General features: G+C 48.6%; 2 protein-coding genes across 5 annotated transcripts in view; both read left to right on the forward strand.

The window, feature by feature from the left end:
* The first annotated feature begins 122 nt into the window (after window positions 1–122).
* TMA7 (translation machinery associated 7 homolog) lies at window positions 123–3,382 on the forward strand. The gene is made up of 4 exons (XM_083725483.1): window positions 123–275; window positions 1,629–1,684; window positions 2,039–2,126; window positions 3,191–3,382. The coding sequence occupies exons 1-4, from the start codon at window positions 260–262 to the stop codon at window positions 3,223–3,225; spliced, it is 195 nt and encodes a 64-aa protein (XP_083581609.1). The 5' UTR covers window positions 123–259; the 3' UTR covers window positions 3,226–3,382.
* Window positions 3,383–7,492: 4,110 nt separating this feature from the next.
* The window catches only part of LOC310837890 (uncharacterized protein), a 51,764-nt gene continuing 38,090 nt past the window's right edge, over window positions 7,493–21,166 (forward strand). The window contains exons 1-3 of one of the 4 annotated variants that reach the window (XR_014560641.1): window positions 7,493–8,135; window positions 11,232–14,376; window positions 14,761–15,444. Coding sequence is in view for 2 of the 4 variants with exons in the window: in XM_083725106.1 (XP_083581232.1) it covers window positions 11,311–12,267 (957 nt within the window). In the remaining 2 variants the exon portion in view is untranslated. Of the gene's footprint in view, window positions 8,136–11,231; window positions 15,445–21,166 lie in introns of those variants that run through there. The other 3 variants (XR_014560640.1, XM_083725106.1, XM_083725107.1) reach the window with 3 other exon arrangements.

Below are 21,166 nucleotides of genomic sequence, written 5' to 3' on the forward strand. Positions count from 1 at the left end.
CCCTTATATCTCTATGGTCTCGCTAGCATTCTGGGCGTCGCTCTAGCCCTTTCCCCGTCTATCTCCATGGTCTCTCTAGACCTTTCCGCTTCTATGGCAGAAGTGGTGTTTCCGGGCCGGGCGGAAGTGATTCTCTACGTCATACCTGCGACGGATTGGTGCTGCTCCTTTTCCTTTCCTCCCCGGCGTCAGGGCCTTCGGGTGTCGGAGCGAGCGGAGGATCGGGGAGAAGCGAGCCAGCAAGCGAGGAGGAATCATCATGTCGGGACGGGACGGTAATGAATCTCGGTGAAGGGGCAGTGATGGCGGGAAGGCTGCGGGCGGCAGTTGGCAGAGATTTGCTGGTGGGAAGGCGGTGGGAGGGGGCGCCTCCTAGGTTGTGGGGCTAAGCGGGGAAAAGGTCTCGCTGGGGGGGACCGCGGCTTCGGGTCCCACTGCCAGCTGCGCGCCTTCTTCAGCAACCCGGCCTTAAATAACAGCAGCCACATCTCCTGGGAGCAGAGGGACCCACACGGCAAGGGGATGGTGTTGGGGTCCGCTAATCGGGCCCAAGCTGCCTTGGTCACTGAAAAGCCAATAAATGCCATAGACAGAGGAGATTTCCCACCATCACTCGTTTATTCAGCAGCGTAAAACAGAGCGGAAGGTCCGTATAGTTAAATCCATGATTTTCCCAGTGGTGATGTATGGAAGTGAGAGCTGGACCATAAAGAAGGCTGATCGCCGAAGAATTGATGCTTTTGAATTATGGTGCTGGAGGAGACTCTTGAGAGTCCCATGGGCTGCAAGAAGATCAAACCTATCCATTCTTAGGGAAATCAGCCCTGAGTGCTCACTGGAAGGACAGATCCTGAAGCTGAGGCTCCAATACTTTGGCCACTTCATGAGAAGAGAAGACTCCCTGGAAAAGACCCTGATGTTGGGAAAGATGGAGGGCACAAGGAGAAGGGGACGACAGAGGACGAGATGGTTGGATAGTGTTCTCGAAGCTACCAGCATGAGTTTGACCAAACTGCGGGAGGCAGTGGAAGACAGGAGTGCCTGGCGTGTTCTGGTCCATGGGGTCAAGAAGAGTCGGACACGACTAAGCGACTAAACAACAACAACAAAACACAGCAGTGTGATTGTGAAGCCGCCCCAAACAGCCTTTGTTCATACTTTTTATAGGCATGCCCCTCCCTTTTCCCCTTTGAGGTTCCTTGCACTGATCGAAACAGGACACCCTGCCTGGAGATCTTGAAGGGGAGAGTTGCCTGGCAGAGGGAGATTTTCCTGAAAATCACTTAGCAACGTTATCAGGTCTTGACATATTTGTGGTTCACCCTCCTAAATTCTAAAGCAGGCAGTTTTTTACAGAAGCAAAATGGCATCAGTTAGGCTAACCAACAAAACAGGACAAGAACAGGCCTCTGGCTTTTCCTGAGACCCCACAATGGCACCTGCAATATCCAAAATCCTAATATTCAAAACCCCAGGGCCCCTCTCACCTCAAGCAAAGAACAGTGGGCGCATGGCATAGGTTATGAAACGGGTTGATTTCTTAAGACGCCACAAGACTCTCTCCTAATTGCCTGCCATTGCCCGGAGTCTGTCTCTTATCACCTCTCTCTCTCTCCCTTCTCCCGCAGGTGGCAAGAAGAAACCTTTGAAACAGCCCAAGAAGCAAGCAAAGGAAATGGATGAGGTGAGAAACGTGTAAGGGGGTGCAGAGTGAAGGAAGGGTGGTGGTACTGTGGAGAAACTGTGGTTTAGGAATACGGGGAGAGGAGATGGTTGGTGAGGCAGCATCTTACTATGAGTATTGTGGGCTCCACATAACTGCTCTTCCAATCCCTAATAGCGTTATCCGTGGTCACTCCAGAATGAGCCGGCTAGACTACTGTGTGTTTTGTGCCGACAGCTGCTTTTTGAAAGCAGTGCCCTTCCCTTTCGGAAGGAAAGAAGTCCGAGTTCATTTTGACATCGTTCGGTTGTCATTGTGGATTTATAATTCCAGTTCGTTGCTGTTTCACGCTGTTACTTACAAATGTCCCAACAGGAAGACAAAGCGTTCAAGCAAAAACAGAAGGAAGAGCAGAAGAAACTTGAAGAGTTGAAGGCAAAAGCAGCTGGCAAGGGCCCACTTAGTAAGTGGTTTTCTCTAAAACTGTATGCAAATGAAGAATTACCTTGAGCGATATGACTGCTGGGCAGACATAGACACTGGGAGGAGCTCAAGGTTAGGGAAGTAGGGCTAATGTGCCAAGCCTAACAGATCTAACATGGTATGTTGTTCACTGCTTTTAGAAACTTGTGCTTACACTTGCCTGTTTCCTATTTAATTTTATTACACCCCCCCCCCAAATCCACATTTTAAAAGGGCACAGGATGTCAATCAAATCAACCAACGGCCTGGTTAAAAAGGGAAAACCCTGGGAGAGCATTCCACAGATGGGGAGCCACTGCAGAGAAGGCCCCGTTCTCAGGTTGCCCCCTCCGGACCTCTCGAGGTCTAGCCTTCTGGTTCCAAGACATGAAGAGTACCGTATTTTTCGCCCTATAGGACGCACTTTTTCCCCTCCAAAAATGAAGGGGAAATGTGTGTGCGTCCTATGGGGCGAATACAGGCTTTCGGTGAAGCCTGGAGAGCGAGAGGGGTCGGTGCACACTGACCCCTCTCGCTCTCCAGGCTTCGCGGACCTCTCCGCAATCAGCGGGAGCCAGCACTGGGCTCCCACGGCTTGCAGAGAGCTGCCTGTTTGGGGGCTGGGGTCGGGAGAAGCTCGGGCGGGCCTCCCCCGCCCCAGCCCCGCGCCTGGGGGAAAATAATTTCCCCCCCTTTATTTCCCCCAAAAAAACTAGGTGTGCCTTAAGGGACGGTGCGTCCTATAGGGCGAAAAATATGGTAGTTGGCAAGTCCTGGTTAGATAGATAGGGCTTCATTTAAATGTAAATGAGACAAGTGCCTTGCAGAGCTCCTAGAATCTCTTCTGGGAGTTCATGCATACTGGACAGCTACCTGATTTTTCAGAGTTTAGACTGCCTTATGACAATTTATTTCTATGTATATGCACTGGATGAGGAGAAAAGCAATTTATCCAATGTGGCCCTTAGTAAGTCCAGGATGAGAGATGGACTTCTGGATTTTGCTTCTAATACCACATGTTAACTCTCTTTCCTAAGCCTGATAGTAATGTATTTCCTTTTGCAGCTGGAGGTGGAATTAAGAAATCTGGTAAAAAGTAGCAGATTTGATGCGACTACATGGCAAGAAAAGCATTCACTCTCATTGGATGCTTGGCACTAGGATGGATTTCCAGGCTGATGTTGTGGGAAACATTAATTTGAGCACCTTTGTACATTTCGTTCAAACAAAATAAATGGCGCTTTTTTTGGTTAATGTCCGCTGAGTTTCTTTACTTGTGTCCTTTGGTTCCTGTGGTGGGTGATCAGAAGATAAGGCAGAAGTCCTCCAGATATTAATGGACTATGGCTTTCATCATTCTGCTTCAGAGACTGTGCAGAGTATTTATATTGAGCAGCAGAATAAAGAGATATTTAATGAAGGGGCAAAACATAAAAAGAGAGGATCTATTAAGGGACGCAGGTGGCGCTGTGGGTTAAACCACAGAGCCTAGGGCTTGCCGATCAGAAGGTCGGCAGTTCAAATCCCCGTGACGGGGTGAGCTTCCGTTCCTCGGTCCCAGCTCCTGCCAACCTAGCAGTTCGAAAGCACACCAGTGCAAGTAGATAAATAGGTACCACTCCGGCGGGAAGGTAAACGGCATTTCCATGCACTGTTCTGGTTCGCCAGAAGCGGCTTAGTCCTGCTGGCCACATGACCCGGAAGCTGTACGCCGGCTCCCTCGGCCAATAAAGCGAGATGAGCGCCGCAACCCCAGAGTCGGTCATGACTGGACCTAATGGTCAGGGGTTCCTTTACCTTTACCTTATTAAGGTCCTTAACTGTTTGTTGGAAGTGAGTGAGCTTGCACAAGTCTGGTTGGCTTCTCTGATAACGTAAGAACATAGGAAGTTGTGTTATACTCATTGAGACCACTGGCCCATCTACTTCATTACCGTTGACCCTGACTGACGCTGAGCTATGGCCCTTCATATCAAGCGAAGCCCCAGCTCTCTAAAGTCTCTGTGAAGATGACCAAGCGCAGGAGAACCAAAGCTGCAGGCTTCACATCCAGGTCCGCAGGCTGCCTGAAAAAGAAAAAACTTGGTGATACCGTGGATGTCTTCATCCAGTGAATTTCAGAGAGAGGTCTCCATCATGGATCAGTGCAAACTGGGCAGGACCACCAACAGGGCCTCCCCCTACCATTTAGAGCAGGCATGGCCAAACTTGGCCCTCTAGCTGTTTTGGGGTTACAATTCCCATCATCCCTGACCACTGGTCCTGTTAGCCAGGGATGGTGGGAGTTGTAGTCCCAAAACAGCTGGAGGGCCAAGTTTGGCCATCACGGATATCGAGGGTCTGAGATGGTTGATATTAGAGGAGACACTATTTCAGGTCCTCTTCTTTGGTGATCACTTGTAGCTGAGTAAGATTGTCTTCCATGAACACAGTCTTGACAGTGAGTCCATAAAGTGACTGGTGGCGAATTCTGGATCCACGCATGCTTCTACACAGGACTTAGGATTCCGGGCGGGAGTTGATCACGGTGAGGGTTTGCCAAACGTGCCTTCCTCTTAACACATTTCTCCCTTTCATCCTGAGTTCGAGCGTACTATTTCAAGTACTTGAGTCCAAAACCCTTCAGAGTTTTCTCCACTAGTACTAGCACCTTGAATTGTGCCTCATAGCTCACTGACCCCATAATTCTGATGGATTCCCTCCATCCCAGGCTGTAGGTCGTATTTCGTTGGTCCCAGCAAATCCCTCCAGGCTGTGAGAGGGCATAACCATCCCATATCTGTTCAGCGTGACCCTGCTGCGTGCCATTTGTTTGACCTCTGCGTCTTTCCCATCAATGGAGAAGACTACATCGGAGGGCATCTCAGTGGTACAAGCGGTGCTAATTTTCCTAGGGAAATTTCTGCAAGTGATCTTGATGCTTCTGGCCTGGCCAGAAATCCATGCAAACCTCCATATTGAAGGGCTCAGCTAGGCTAGATGCTCTTTGCCCTTCATCCTACTGTATCTGTACTTTTTATGATTGATACGCCATGTCTTAGAAAAACAGGACATACGGCAACCCTACCAGCATGGGCGTAGGCAGTGGCGTAGCTACCTGCTCTGGTACCCAGAGCGGCAATCCGCCCACAGGGGCAGGGCGATCTGCCACGGCAAGCCACCCACGGAGTCCGCCTGGCAGACGCAAGCCCCACACTGCCATCCCAGGAGAGACGTGGCTCGGACACACTTCAGGCCAGGCCCCACAGTAAGTGCCCCCCCCGCAGTGTGCCATTTTGTCACCCCCCCTCAGGGATGACACCCGAGGTGGACCCCCTCCCTTCCTATGCCTCTCGGTGTAGCCAGGGGGCAGGCTTTTGGGGGGGAGCAGAACCTCAAAATTTGTATTGATTTTGATCGATTGGCTACGTCCATGCCTAACAAAAGCAGCACCCACAAGCTAGAAGGAAGTGCAAGTTCCAGGCTCAGGGAGAGGGAGGGGCGGGACTGTGGGTCCGAGGGGGAGGACCAGCAGCATTGGAGCACGAGAACGGCACGAGTTGGGGGGCGCTGGGCAGGTTCCTTCATTCACCCCCCCGGTCAATGAATCTCTGCACTGTGTGGGCCAAAAGAACAGACATATTGTAACAACCAAAAGACTATAGGGGGAGGACTCTGCAGGGGGTTGGACTAGATGACTTGGGGGGTCACTTCCAATCTATCACCCTTCGATTCTGATCTTTATTATTCCAAGGGGGAGACAGTCAGTTTCTTTCTAGATGAAGTTCATCAAGAATACAGTGGTACCTCAGGTTACATACGCTTCAGTTTATAGACTCCGCTAACCCAGAAATATTACCTCGGGTTAAGAACTTTGCTTCAGGATGAGATCAGAAATCGTGCAGCAGCGGCGCAGCAGCAGCAGGATGCCCCATTAGCTAAAGTGGTGCTTCAGGTTAAGAACAGTTTCAGCTTAAGAACGGACCTCCGGAACGAATTAAGTACTTAACCTGAGGTACCACTACAGTGGTTAAGAACTTAATTTGTTCTGGAGGTCCGTTCTTAACCTGAAACAGTTCTTAACCTGAGGTACCACTTTAGCTAATGGGGCCTCCTGCTGCTGCTGCCGCGCCGCCAGAGCACGATTTCTGTTCTCATCCTGAGGTAAAGTTCTTAACCTGAGGTACTATTTCTGGTTTAGCGGAGTCTGTAACCTGAAGTGTATGTAACCTGAAGCATCTGTAACCCAAGGTACCACTATACTCTTCTCCCACCCCCCCACCCCCCACCCCTGTAACATTAAACCTCAAGATAACATTCATTCATTTGTGGCCTCGTTATTTGCCTCCATTTTTCTGTTTTTCCTTGCTCTCCCAGTACTGGGTAAAATTTGTGTGCGACTGATTTGCATGCTGCGTTTTCAGTTGGGTGAGCAGAGGCAGGAGTGCTCTCATATGTGCTCTTCTTGCTAAAAACACAACAGTCCAAATTGAGCCAGAGATGGCTGCAGTGGGTGGATGAGGTTATATTTGGAGCAATGCAAGTCCCCTTTGCCCTTCTGGCTGCCTTTAAGAGGGGATTAGATTCTATTGATGCCACCTTATTTCGCTTTAGCTCAGCATTTTAAGAGAAGCCTCAGCAGAGGTGAAGGAAAAAAATTTGGAAATCTGGTTATTCCAAATTCTTCTACTTTTTGTTTTTGCTGCCCCCCCCCCACCAGCAACTTGCCACTTCAAAGGCTGCAGAATTTCTCAGCTACATTTTTTGTGATCTGTCTTTTGTTTTGTAAAGCACTGTTTTGTTTTCCAGAATAGGGTTGTATTCTCAGGCACAAGCGCTTGAAAGCGGGGATTTCAAAACATTTATGTTTTCAGTTCTGATACCAACATTTACTACTATAAATTAGTAGAAATTTAGAAAACATCTGAAGGCAGCCCTGTTCAGGGAAATTTTTAATGTGTGACATTTTGATGTATTTTTAATCTTTGTTGGAAGCCGCCCAGAGGGGCTGGGGAAACCCAGTCAGATGGGCGGGGTACAAATAAATTATTATTATTATTATTATTATTATTATTATTGAACAAAGATTTAAAAAAAATGTTTTGTCAAAAGTGAGAAAGGACAAAGGGACAGGATATCCTCCATTTCTCCAGCATGGTGAGGACAGAGTACACAAGAGCATAGTGGAAGACGTGAATTGGGAGACTGTGAAGGTATGTCATGGGAAGAGAATTTTCTGTCATTTTCTTTGAAGGCCAGACTCTCATGAGATTCTGGGCTGAGTGACAGCTCCTGCTTTTTCCTCCAGCCAGGAGCCCGTACCCTCCAACATTTCTCCGATGAAAATAGGGACGCCCAGAGGAAAAGTGGGACGTTCCAGAATCAAATCAGAAAGCAGGATGGCTTCTGTAAATCCGGGACTGTCCCTGGAAAACAGGGACACTTGGAGGGTCTGCAAAACGTTTCCCTTGAGCATGCCAAGAGCGCCATTCCCGCCCCCGCATGCCTTAGGCGCCCTCTTCTCTGGGATTAAGAAAGCCCGAGCTCCAGGCTTCTAATTTTAGAAATTAAACCGGGAACGGGCGGAGTGGAGGCGGTGGAGGAAGCGGAGGCGGTGGCGGCCCGACGGGGACGCACAGACGAGCGGAGGTGGCTGCTTGCTCTGCGGCCGCCAGAGGGCTCTTGCGGCTGCTGCTCGGCTCTCCTCGTCGGCTCAGGCCTGGGTTGCGCTTCCTAGGTCAGGGTCTGCAGCTGCTTCCTCCATTGCGAGCCCGGAGAAGTCGGTGCGCCTTTTGGAGAGGGAAGGTGCCTTTTGCGCACGCCGCGCTCCGGAGAAGCCACCCGGGGACCCCCAGAGCCGCGCCTGGTGGGCGCTGGGGGGTGACCCCCCACCCGTGCGGTGGAGGCAAGCCGGGGAGCCTCCCTCCGAGGGGGCGCCCGCGCGTGTGACCCCCGAAGGCGACGCGGTTTGTTGCCACTCCGGACCCCCTTTGACTTGGGCACCCAAGGAGAGAGAATCGCCCACTGGCAGGTTAGTGGCCACGGCAGTGGGTGCTCGGGTGGGTTAAAAAGGGGTGTTAGCGGGTGGGGGGGGGAGAAGGAAGGGGGACAAACGCCGGAGTCGATGCAGCGAGGGGGGCGGCTAGCTTGGAAAGCGGAGTCCTCTCCGAAGTCAAGTCTCTGTCCGAGGGCCTCGCGCCCAGGTAACGCTTGCTTTCAACATCGCAGTGCGCTTTTGTGCATGCCGTCTGTTAAAAAGAAGAGACTCGACGGCCAGATCAGCGTGCTTGAGCGCGATTCTCTGCTTGTCTGCACAGGCTTGGCAAATGTGGCGCAGATAAGCCTAGTGGCCCCTTGGGACATATGCTGTCCAGATGGTTTCATAGAATTGTGGAGTTGGAAGGGACCCCGACGGTCATCTATTGCAACCCCTTGCCATCCAGGAAACTCAGCTAAAGCATCCACGACCGATGGCTATCCAACCTCTGCTTAAAATCCTCCAAGGAAGGAGAGGGAGGGAGACCGCTTCACTGTCGCGTCAGAAAGTTATTTCTGATGTTTAGTCGGTATCCTAGTACTTGAAGAAACAACTCTTCCTATACCAGCCTGCCTCTTCACGCCCTCTTCAGGGGTGATCTTCTAGTCCCATTATGGGAGGAGATGCCTCAGGTGGTCTTCCCTGGAGGAGTGCCCCCCTCCATTTATTGAAGGCCTGCCCCTCTCAGGTACATTTGGGCTGACTTTGCATTGTGGTCCCAACCTGAAAACATTCCCACTTTACCCATGTTCAGTAAGGGAGCTTACTGAAACAATAAGCTGAATTCTTAAGTTGTGATACTGCCTGCAGGCTTCTTTCAAGGCGGTTTTGGAATCCTGAGTGGCGCGTTTGTGTCAGTTCCGATATTTCCGCCTGCTCTCATTGTTTCGTGAATTGTATTGTTTGGTGGTTTTCTACACAACTCACCCTGGGATTGTTACCGGATGAAAGGAAGGACAGAAAAATTGGCAAAGGAATCTGGAGCCGTGTTCAGGAATTATACTCACGGGTAGGTACAGAATGAAGGGACGCGGGTGGCGCTGTGGGTTAAATCAGAGAGCCTAGGACTTGCCGATCAGAAGGTCGGCAGTTCGAATCCCCGCAACGGGGTGAGCTCCCGTTACTCGGTCCCAGCTCCTGCCCACCTAGCAGTTTGAAAGCATGCCAATGCAAGTAGATAAATAGGTACCGCTCTGGCAGGAAGGTAAACGGCGTTTCTGTGCGCTGCTCTGGTTTGCCAGAAGCTGCTTAGTCATGCTGGCCACATGACCCGGAAGCTGTACGCTGGCTCCCTCGGCCAGTAAAGCGAGATGAGCGCCGCAACCCCAGAGTCGGCCACGACTGGACCTAATGGTCAGGGGTCCCTTTACCTTTACTTAGGTACAGAATAGCCCCCTTACCATGGATGCTGTGCACATCAAAACGTTCCACCTTCTGGTATTCGCAGTATGCAAACATCTGCATGTGTCAAAGCCCTGCAGATGTTGTGCTGTGTGCATGGATGCTGGGGAGAGAGGGGTTAATCAGCATGCAAAGTGTCAGAACTATGGCTACTCAGGGTAACTCCTGCACCTTCCTTGAGTTGTTGACTTATTTGTGAGCATAACTCCTGGAATAGGACTAGGGTGCAGTAGTTACTGTATTCTGGCTTAGAATAACTGGAATAGAAAAGTCATTCATCTGGCTTCCTATGAATGAACTCGTGTATGCATTTCATGCTGCGAGTCTAAGTATGTTTAGTTTTATTATCGGAGCATTTATTTTTCTGCCACTTGAATGTAATAAAACTTCAGCGTGGTTTGCAGAAAGAACAAAACGATAAAATTGCCAGTACGAAACAGTTAGAAACAAACAATTTAAAACATTAAAAATATAATTGAAATTAACAATAAGCTAAAAACATGTGTTTTTTACTTGGAAATGAAGCTGTGCACACACACACACACACACACACACACACACACACATATGCTACCTGTAAGGAATATTCTTTCCCTCAGTGAATTCTGGGTGAGGTAGTTTACCCCTCGCAGAGTTACGATGCTCAGTGACCCTTAACAAACTACAGTGCCCAGAATTCATTGGCAGGGGAAATGTCATTTGTAATTTAAAGGTATAGTGTGTACGCAACCATACTTGGTCCTCAATGTTACAGATGCATCACAGTGTGGGCAATATGTCCTTGGGGTGCTATGGACTCTGTGATCATCATCGGAAGAACTTCTTTATGTGCCTCCTCCACATGAGGTCTGGATGGTGGCAACACACAAGCCTTTTTTGTAGCGACTTTGTGGAATGCTCTCCCCGGGGAGGTTCGGCAGGTGCCTTCATTACAGATATTTAGGTACCTGGCGGAAACATTCCTCTTCAACCAGGCCTTTGGCTGATTCATATTCTACAGCCTTTTAAATGTGTTTTTTAAAAATGAATGAATGATGTAATTTTTTTTACTGTTTTGTTTTTATTTTATGCTTTTACCCTGTATTTTTATCTTGTGAACTATCCTGAGATCTTTCAAGCGAAGGGCAGTATATAATTTATTATTATTATTATTATTATTATTATTATTATTATTAATAATAATTTCTTTATACCCCGCCCATCTGGCAGAGTTTCCCCAGCCACTCTGGGCAGCTTCCAATCAAGTGTTAAAAACAATACAGCATTAAATATTAAAAACTTCTCTAAACAGAGCTGCCTTCAGATGTCTTTTAAAGATAAGATAGCTGCTTATTTCCTTCACATCTGAAGGGAGAGCGTTCCACAGGGCGGGTGCCACTACAGAGAAGGCCCTCTGCCTGGTTCCATGTAACCTCCCTTCTTGCAATGAGGGAACCACCAGAAGGCCCTCAGAGCTGGACCTCAGTGTCCGGGCTGAACGATGGGGGTGGAGACGCTCCTTCAGGTATACAGGACCGAGGCCGTTTAGGGAAAACCCACCTGATTTGACTCTTCCCACATCTTGGTGGAGCAGCTCCCATACCGATCTGGGCACAAGTAGAGAAGGTCTCCAAATTTGTGTAAATATGCATAACATGAGCATTCAACGTAAGTGACTCTGACTGATCTTTTCTTATGATGCTTCTGCAGGTACAGGGAGTCGCGCAGAGGAGGATACAGTGCCATGGAAGGCATTTTGCAAAGCCCGTTCCTCTGAAAGCCCTGCAAGATGCTGACCCCCAATCCCGAGTGCAGCCAGCCCCGCGAGAGCAACAGCAAGACTAGAGTAGGGGAAGAGGCGATGCCTCGTGCCCGCCCCGCCGCGAAAGCCGTCCAAGGCATCCGCAAACGCAAGGACTTTGTGGTGTGCCAGCAGGGCGCTCCGGCGGAGGAGAAGCCCAACATCTGCATCGAGTGCGGGAAGACCTTCAGCCAGAACTCGAGCCTGGTCAACCACCGGCGCACGCACTCCGACGAGAAGCCCTACAAATGCCCCGACTGCGGGAAAAGCTTCGGGGTGAGCTCCAGCCTTAACCGGCACCAGAGGATCCACACGGGCGAGAAGCCCTACAAGTGCGGCGAGTGCGGCAAGCGGTTCAATGACAAGTCCAACCTGACACAGCACCAGCGCATCCACACGGGCGAGAAGCCCTACAAGTGCATCGACTGCGGCAAGAGCTTCAGCCGCAGCTCCCACAAAAAGCACCACTTGCGCCACCCGCCGGGGAAGAAGCTGGGCAAGGGGGGCGCTGCCGCCCAGGCGGACGGGGCCTGCGCAGCCAGCGCCAAGCCCAAGCCCAGGAGGAAGGTGGAGGTGCTGAACACGTGCACCGAGTGCTGGCAGAGCTTCAGCCAGAACGCCGACCTCATCAAGCACATGCGCATCCACACGGGCGAGAAGCCCTACCAGTGCAGCGTCTGCGAGAAGAGCTTCAGCGTCAGCTCCAACCTCTTCCGGCACCAGCGGATCCACACGGGCGAGAAGCCCTATGTGTGCTCCAGCTGCGGGAAGAGGTTCACCGACAAGTCGACCTTGGTCCAGCACCAGAGGATCCACACCGGGGAGAAACCGTACGCTTGCCGGTTTTGCGGCAAGAGCTTCAGCCACAGCTCCCACCACAAGAGACACGAGAAGATCCACAAGGCGGACTACCCCATACTGGCCTACTCGGCCCCGCTGAGCTAGCAGGTTGCTGGAGGGCAGAGCGTTCCAAACTGCGTGTCGCGGCACATTCAGTGTGTCAGCCATGGTGTCCAGGCGTGTCGCTGTGAACGCTCCTCCCGGGGATGGAAATCAGCTCCGTTTAACTTCCGGTTTGCTAGTGGGACTGAATTGCCATGTCACGAAATGATGCCCGTCTGGAAAGCGTGTCGCCGACGTTGAAAGTTTGGAAAGCTCTGTCTTAGGGGGGGAAAGGGGGTTCCCTGCTGGAGAGTCTTTTTCAGAAGCACACAAGCCCCTTTGGAAGCTAGCGGGCGAAAAAGCCTGGTGGGGTGGGAATGGGACGGAAGGGGAGGGGAGCCCGCTAGACATCTCACCAATTGCCAGCTTACCAGCACATCAGTTGGTGATTTTCGGATCAATTCTGCGTCTTGAGATCTAAATACAGTGGTACCTCGGGTTACAGACACTTCAGGTTACAGACTCCGTTAACCCAGAAATAGTATCTCGGGTTAAGAACTTTGCTTCAGGATGAGAACAGAAATTGTGCTCCGGCGGCGCAGCAGCAGCGGGAGGCCCCATTAGCTAAAGTGGTTCTTCAGGTTAAGAACAGTTTCAGGTTAAGAACGGACCTCCAGAACGAATTAAGTTCTTAACCTGAGGTACCACTGCCTTCCATCCCAAAGGGGACATATCTGGGCTAAATGGCAAAAGCACATGGCAGTGATTTTTCTTGATGGCTCTGCTCCAGAATGCAGGTGGGAGTAGGGTTTCGTATTTTAAAGACCTCCACATTGATCAAACGCCTTGTTCATTTTTTATTATTTAAAAAAGCACATTAGGAACACAAGGCGAGGTTGCTGGATCAGGCCAATGGCCCATCTAGTCCAGTGTCCTGTTCTCACTGCGGTCCGCCAGATGACTGTGAGCAAACAGGACTTGAGATTAACAGCCACTCTCCCAACCTGGGTTCCCCAGCAGCAGCTATTATTCAGAGGCACAATGCCTCTCTGAGAGTGGAGGTGGAGCCTGGGCATTTTGGCCAGTAGCCAAAGAGTATCAGCGGCAACCTTTTCCTCTGATGTGCTAGTTTTCTGCAAATGGAAGGGTTTCAAAGGAATGTGGGAGGGTATGCAAAAGTGTGACAAACCCCCACCACCTGCATTCTGAAGTGGTCCAGTCTGTTTGGCGTGAGTTTGCCGGACATAGATCAACTCTCGGCACTGATTCTCTTGACGTTTTCCTCCAGAACCGGTTCTGGCGGTGAAACAGCCTCACTTAAAAAACAGAGCTCTTACGGTGAGCATCTCCTGAAGCCTTTGCTGCTTTTGGCTAAGCTCAAAAGCTCCCTGCTATATACATTAAAAAGAACAGCTCTTCTTAGAATGACACAGAGATTGCAATTCTGCTTTTCAGACTTTGAAATGGCTCCACCCGTTTTTTCTTGCCACTTTGTGTAGTTTTCAAAGTAAGGGCCCACCAGTCCAAGACTTTCTCACCTGATGAGGAGGACTGAAACCGTAATCTGGAAAGCTTCCCTGAAAAGGAAATCATATTCTCTTTGGAGAATATGATTAGTTATATCAGGACATTGTGTGCTCTGTATTACCTTTCTGTAAGTCATATTTTATAAATGTTTGTCATTCAAAGGCTATCAGGTGTGGTGAAGCTGACCCTTTTGCTCTCCACAGAATAGAGCGCTACAGTGTACGGGTCAGTAGTATCTTGTCTCCTGGTTCCCATTAGTGTCCTTTCCACAAATATGCACCATACCTCAGTTATTTCGCCACCCCCTTTCTTCAAAAGCGTAGTTGGACAGTTTTTCCGGCTCCAGTGAACATGCCAGCAGGGAATAATAGGGCTGGAGGAACTTTGTCTCTCTGCATATTTAATTTGCATGCAATTAACACAATGTGCATAAAAACAACAAGCAGAGGATGTTCATTAATAGATTTAGCTTCCCTTGTGCTGCTGATTAAGTTTCTGGTGTTGGGCCTCTGAGATTCTTTGCAGACAATCAGTAGTTAGCGGTGGTCTCAGTTTTTACATTGCCACTTGGTTTAGTGTTAGGTTTATTAAATTTTACGTATTGTGGCCCTCTTACAAAAAGTCCCAAAGTGATTTAAGGTAAAGGTAAAGGGACCCCTGACCGTTAGGTCCAGTCGTGACCGACTCTGGGGTTGCGGCACTCATCTCGCTTCATTGGCCGAGGGAGACAGTGTTTGTCCGCAGACAGCTTCCGGGTCATGTGGCCAGCATGACTAAGCTGCTTCTGGCGAACCAGAGCAGCACATGGAAACACCGTTTACCTTCATGCTGGAGCGGTACCTATCTATCTACTTGCACTTTGTGTTTTCGAACTGCTAGGTTGGCCGGAGCTGGGACTGAGCAACAGGAGCTCACCCCATCGCAGGGATTCGAACTGCCGACCTTCCGATCGGCAAGTCTTAGGCTCTGTGGTTTAACCCACTGCGCCACCCACGTCCCTTTATCACTGTAAAGTGATTTACAACCTAGTAAAAAGTGCCGCGATAAAATCACATGATAAATGTAATTAGAAGCAGATTTAACAAATAGGGCATCATGATATCATCGGCTTGGCCCAAATTTCTGGGAAAACAAAAATCCTCTTACCTGCTGCTGAAACGATGGCAAGGTTGGCACTGAGAGGGCCTGTTCCCTCATCGCCACCCTCTGGACGTCCCTTGGAAATGATGTGCAGAATAACCTCAGATTGTGATCTCAGGGTCTGGGCAGGTTCATATAGGAAAGGAGGTCCTTTAGATATAGGGGACATGAGCTTTAGAGGTCAAAACCAGCACTTTGAACTGAGGCTGGAAACAGTGAGCCTTGATGAAAAGTGAAAATGGGAAGAATGCACGGTGGATTACTTCCCCTGTTTTAGGCTGACTGAAGCTGCAGGAGTCATGGATGGGACACCCAATATTGTTGGGCTCAGACTCCCATCAGCCCCAGCCAACAAGGCCAAGTGTCAGGGGTGATGGGAGGTGAGGCCAGCAACATCTGGGGGAGCCACATCTTCCTTATCCTTGCTGGAAGTATTGCAGCAAGGAGGGTTCTTGCAAGCAGATCCCCTACGCTCCATCTGCAGCCGTGCTTTGCAATTCAGCATCCCCAAAGGACAAGTGGCCAGAAAGTAATGTTGTCTGTAGGCTTTAAACTTGAAGAATTGTTTTTTTTTTTTTTTTTAAACTATTCTACTGCCCTGTCTACAAATCTTTGTTTCTTAAGACTTGTATTCCACCTTGTGTTTTAATGTACTGGAGTATAGACACTTGGGTGCAAACACTGCCATCAAGTACGAGGGCTGTGAACGAACAGTGGGTGGTGTTAGTGGTATACTCACAGAGACCACAAGGTGGCGCTGTGGAGGGAGGCTTGACCATTTTTGTGTGGGAAACTACAGTTCTGTTGTTTTGCCTCTGGAGTTGCCGCTCGTGGTAAACTCTATGGCAGGCATGTATTTTTTTGGTTTTTTTTCCACCAGGCCATCAATGGTTTTTTTTAACCATTTCTCATTCCTCCACAATTAGCCGGTGCTTATATGTTATACTCAGTTACAGATAGGTAGCCGTGTTGGTCTGCCATAGTCAAAACAAAAAAAAATCCTTCCAGTAGCACCTTAAAGACCAACTAAGTTAGTTCTTGGTATGAGCTTTCGTGTGCATGCACACTTCTTCAGATATCTGAAGAAGTGTGCATGCACACGAAAGCTCATACCAAGAACTAACTTAGTTGGTCTTTAAGGTGCTACTGGAAGGAATGTTATACTCAGGCATTCATATAGGAATTTCTATAAGAAGAGACCCTTCTGTGGCGTAAAATTTCCAATAAATTACCTTTGACGTTTTTTGGGTTCATGCCTTGTGCCCATATGTAGCAACCAAGCAGTTGGCATTCTCCATGCAGCATAAAAAATAAAAATAAAAAATGGCCTGATGCATATTGGGTTTTAGACCAGCTGTCAGAAAATCAACGACAAGACCAACACCCCCCCCGCCGCCCTTTGGCGTTTTAAAATTTAGCTGTACGTTTTAGATTCAGAGACTGCTATGAATCAGCCGTTTGACACAATGAAATAATTTCTTTAAAATTATGAAGGAAGTATGAAACTGTTTTTTAAAAAGGAGACCCCCCCCCATTCCCTTCACAGAGCTGCAGTTCCCAACGCTCCCTAGGAAGGGAGATTGGCCCATAAACCTCTGGGAATTGTAGCGCTGTGAGGGGGATGGGGGGGTCTCAGCACCCTGAACAAACTAGCACTCCCAGGAACTTTAGAGGAAACCATGACTGCTGCAAATGGTATGCCGATGCTTTAAATGTATAGTGCAAATGGCCCCTTACTTTCGGTAACCAACACTATGCGTCGGACAAATTTCCTCTGAGCTGTTTTCTCCATGAGTATGCTTATTTATTAGAAGGTGGAAACTTAAAAAAAACCTCCAAGAACTATAAAATACATGGAGTTGGTTTATTTTCCAATCTAGCTCAGATTTCCAAGAAACTATGGTGAGGAGCTTTAGGTTTCATCATAAATCGAATAGGTATTTTTTAAAAAATAAACAATCTTTTGATCCTTGGAGAATGTCCTTGTCATACTTTTTGCGACTTGTTGAACTCCATTCATCTTTCACTCTGGATATTGACAAGCGAGAGTGTGGTCCAGAAGAGGTTGACCAGAATTAGGAGAGAGGTCTGGAGACCAAGTTCTATGACAAAGGGTCGAAAGAGCTGCGGATGTGCAGCTTGGAGGAGATTGAGGGGATACCTGATAGTTGTCTTTAAATATCTGAAGGGGGTGCTATATGCAGAAGATGGAGAAGACTTGTGCCTTGTTGTGTTGCCAGAGGACAAGAGTGGAACCACTTGAGGGGAGGGGACAATAGAAAGGCAAAGTTGTTGTTGTTGTTGTTGTTTGGATTTGATATCCCGCTTTATCACTACCTGAAGGAGTCTCCAAGCAGCTAACATTCTCCTTTCCCTTCCTCCTCCACAACAAACACTCTGTGAGGTGAGTGGGGCTGAGAGACTTCAGAGAAGTGTGACTGGCCCAAGGTCACCCAGCAGCTGCATGTGGAGGAGCGGAGACGCGAACCTGGTTCACCAGATTACAAGTCTTCTGCTCTTAACCACTACACCACATTGGCAATACACACTGTGTGTATTGCTACTTTCTGATAGGAGGCAGGGTGCCAGGAAATCCCAGTTGCAGTTGCTGAAGGAACAGATAGGTAGCCGTGTTGGTCTGCCATAGTCAAAACAAAAAAAATTCCTTCCAGTAGCACATCAGGAATCACAAGACAGAGAAACCAGTAGGAGAACACTTCAATCTCCCAGGACATTCTATACAAGATCTCAAAGTAGCTGTTCTATTACAAAGGAATTTCAGAAATAGACTGGAAAGAGAAGCTGCTGAATTGCAACTTATTACCAAACTTAAAACCATGGAGAGACCTGGTCTGAACAAAGACATTGGATTCTTATCTCATTATACATGACAAAGCCATTTTTCACCTTCTCACCCCTTGCTTTTTCCTGTAAGACCTATTGCAGTCGTTAAGAGTCGTCAACAGGCTCATCACAGCTATCTGCCAATCATCCATTCCCACCACCCTTCTGAGTAATACCCCTCCCCACCTTCTCACTATATAGAAGGGTCTGGTGACTTCTGTTTCAGTGTATCTGAAGAAGTGTGCATGCACACGAAAGCCTTAGTTGGTCTTTAAGGTGCTACTGAAAGGATTTTTTTTTTTTTGTTTTTGCTGAAGGAAGTGACTGAATAACGATGTTGACAAAGTCATGAGGCCTAGGCTGGCATGCACACCATGGCCTGGATTCAGCTAGCTTGGTGTGCCAGTTGAAGCCAATGCAAGGGCACACGATTAGACAGTGGGGCTTCCCCCCATGCATCTCTGCACCTCCCCCAAATATGCTCTGGGGGGGTCAGGATAACCATTAGACCTATATGCAAGATGAAGAGTGCCCCTGTCAGACAAGCAGAAATGTGCAGGCGAAAAGAAAATCAGAATGTTTAGGGAAGTTTTCAATGACTGATGTTTTAACGTATTTTAAATCTTTTGTTGGAAGCCACCCAGAGTGGCTGGAAAACCCAGCCAGATGGGTGGGGTAGAAGTAATAAATTATTATTATTATTATTATTATTATTATTATTATTATTATTGAATTCCTCCCTATACACATTCTTGCCTCCAAAGGTTCCTGGGAACGATAGTTTAAGAAGGCTGGGATTTGTAGTTTTGTGAGGGGAAAACTATGGGGATAGTTAAATTCTCCAAGTATCTAACATGGCTTGCTTGGGACAGAGTGGGGGACAAACTTTCCTTAATCTAACAAACAAGAGTGGATTTTGCCTGGTCCGGGGAAAGCAGAAAGCTTCTGGATAAACCTAGAAATTGTAATTTGCTCTTAAGGGTTTTACACTCAAAACCACATCCAGCTGCTTTTCTCCCCACAGGGGAATGAGAGAGCATGATTTTGTATGTGTGTGTGTGGGGGGGGGGAGCCATTATGAGTTTGATTTTCAAAACAAGCCTCATCTAAAAGGTACCAGCAACTACATGTCTTGTGAAATTCTCGGCCTGTGAAGAATTCAAAACCTACAGTGGAAGCTGCAGCCCATTGGGACAGTAAACTTGCAGTAAACAGATTCAGTAAACACTCCTTTGTTTTTGGAATCCTCTTGAGGAATAAAAGGGGCCCTGAGGGAAGGCAATTTTTAGTGGACAATTGGCCTGTTCCAATATTGCTCTTCCATTCAAAACCTCCCAATGTGGCATTCATTCATTCCCCACTTTCTTCACCAGGGTAGGAGAATCTGTGGCCTCTGAAAGTTGCTGGACTCTACCTCCCATCATCCCTGACTACTGGGCCATATTCGAGGACTACCAGGTTCCCCAACCCAGATCTGTTGTATTCAAGGCACCTGGCAGCTATACAAAAGGAAAATAAATAAATGGCAAAGTCCTTAAAAAGACTAAAATGCACACTGTTCACTGACAAAGCAACCAATCACACCTTTATTGAGATGCTGTTTAGATTTTGAGTGTGCCACTACTGAAAAGGCCCTGTCACAAGTATCCACCATCCATACATCTGCTGGTACACGTTTCTGCAAGTAACATAAAGTCTGAATTGAAACTGAAATACTTTATTGTCACTTGTACAACTTGTATACAGTGAGATTACACGAGCATCCCCCACTCAGCTCTCTTAGTCTTAATTCCCCTCGTTTACTGACACACACACACCAAATCCGAAAGTCAGTTGCCCTGTTGTTATCTTTTCATTCAGCAGCCTAACAGACCAAGGATAGAAGCTGTTCTTTACCCTGTTGGTGCGACTAATCATGCTTCTATATCTTCTGCCTGAGGGCAGGAGATCAAGAAAGTGACGGCCAGGGTGTGAATCATCCCTGAGAATTTTCCTCACTCTCCTGAGGCAATGTTCTTCCACAATGTCATCCAGCGGATTCACAGGACAGCCCATAATATCTTGTGCTGTATTCACCACCCTCTGTAGGCACTTCCTATCAGTAGATGTCAAACCAGTGTACCACACCGTGATGCAGTATGAAAGGACACTTTCTATTGTGGACCAATAGAAGGAGATCATCAAATGTTGATTGACATCGTTCTTTTGCAATACTCTGAGGAGATGGAGTCTCTGTTGGGCTTTCTTAATCACCTGGGATAAGAGAAGTTGACCTGTGGAGAGAATCAACCAACCTCTTGCTAATTTGTCATTTGAGTGGCAGGTGCCAAAAATGTATAAGAACCCAGTGGCCCATCTAGTCCAGCATCAGGTTTTCACAGTGGTTCCCCAGATGCCTGTGGGGAACCATCAAACAGGTTCTTAGCTCAAGAGCACTTTCCCTTCTTGTGGTTTTCCAGCAACTGGTATTCAGAACCATTGCTGCCTCTGACCTTTGAGGCAGAGTATGGACCACTGATAGTCCACTTTTCCTGTTAATTTTTCTAATCCTCTTTTGGAGCCATCCAAATTGGAGGCCCTTGCCGCCTCCTGTGGCAATGAGTTCCGCAGTTTAACTATGCACTGTGTGAAGAAGGACTTTATTTTATCTTCCAGCCATAGACATTGCAGACTTGTAGAACTTGGAAGGGACCCTGAGGATCATCTTAGTCCAGCCCCCAGCTGTCCCTTACTGGGATCGAACCTGCAATCTGGGAATTATCAGCACCACGCACTAACTAGCTGAGCTATCCTGCCACTGGATGTTCAAGAGATCCAGTGTGATGAGAGAGGGAGAGAAACATTTCTCTCTCCACTTTCCCCACGCCACGCATGTCATCTTATAAGCTTCTATCATGTGTGAGCGGATAGCATCAGGAGTGATGAAAGCAGCCAGAGCTGAAGGTCTCTGGCGTCTTGAACGGAAGGTGGGAAGTAGGAGAGGAGGAATGCAAGGAGATCTTTGGTGCTAAGGAGACTAGCTGAAAAAGAAGGCACCCTTAATAGTTGTGTGGGAGGCGCCGGAGTCCTGCTGCACCCTGAGGGACCCCCGGGCTCTTGAGCTCACGTTCAGCTCCTTGGCTTCCTGCTGGCATCTGCTTTGTGAGGCCAGGGTTCCGGACTATAGATGGACCACTGGCCTGATCCAGACGCCGGCATTTCAGGATGCTCACATCCCAGCCAGCCCTTGGCCTTCTTCCTCAAGCCACGCGATGGCAGCTGAGCGCAAAGAAAGGCTTGCATTCACCTTTCCAAAAAGCAGCCGGGCACTCGCGCCCCAGCAGCTACTGCGGGACAATGTCTGCAGGGAGCGCAGAGCCAGGGAAAAAATGAGCGTGGCGCAACAGTCCCCTCGGAGGAGAAGCAAACCAAGGCGCCACGGACCATCGCTGCCAAGGCTGCGCCCACTAGG

The sequence above is a fragment of the Podarcis gaigeae genome (assembly GCF_964106915.1).
Source record: "Podarcis gaigeae genome assembly, chromosome: 2".
Taxonomy (NCBI): Eukaryota; Metazoa; Chordata; class Lepidosauria; order Squamata; family Lacertidae; genus Podarcis; species Podarcis gaigeae.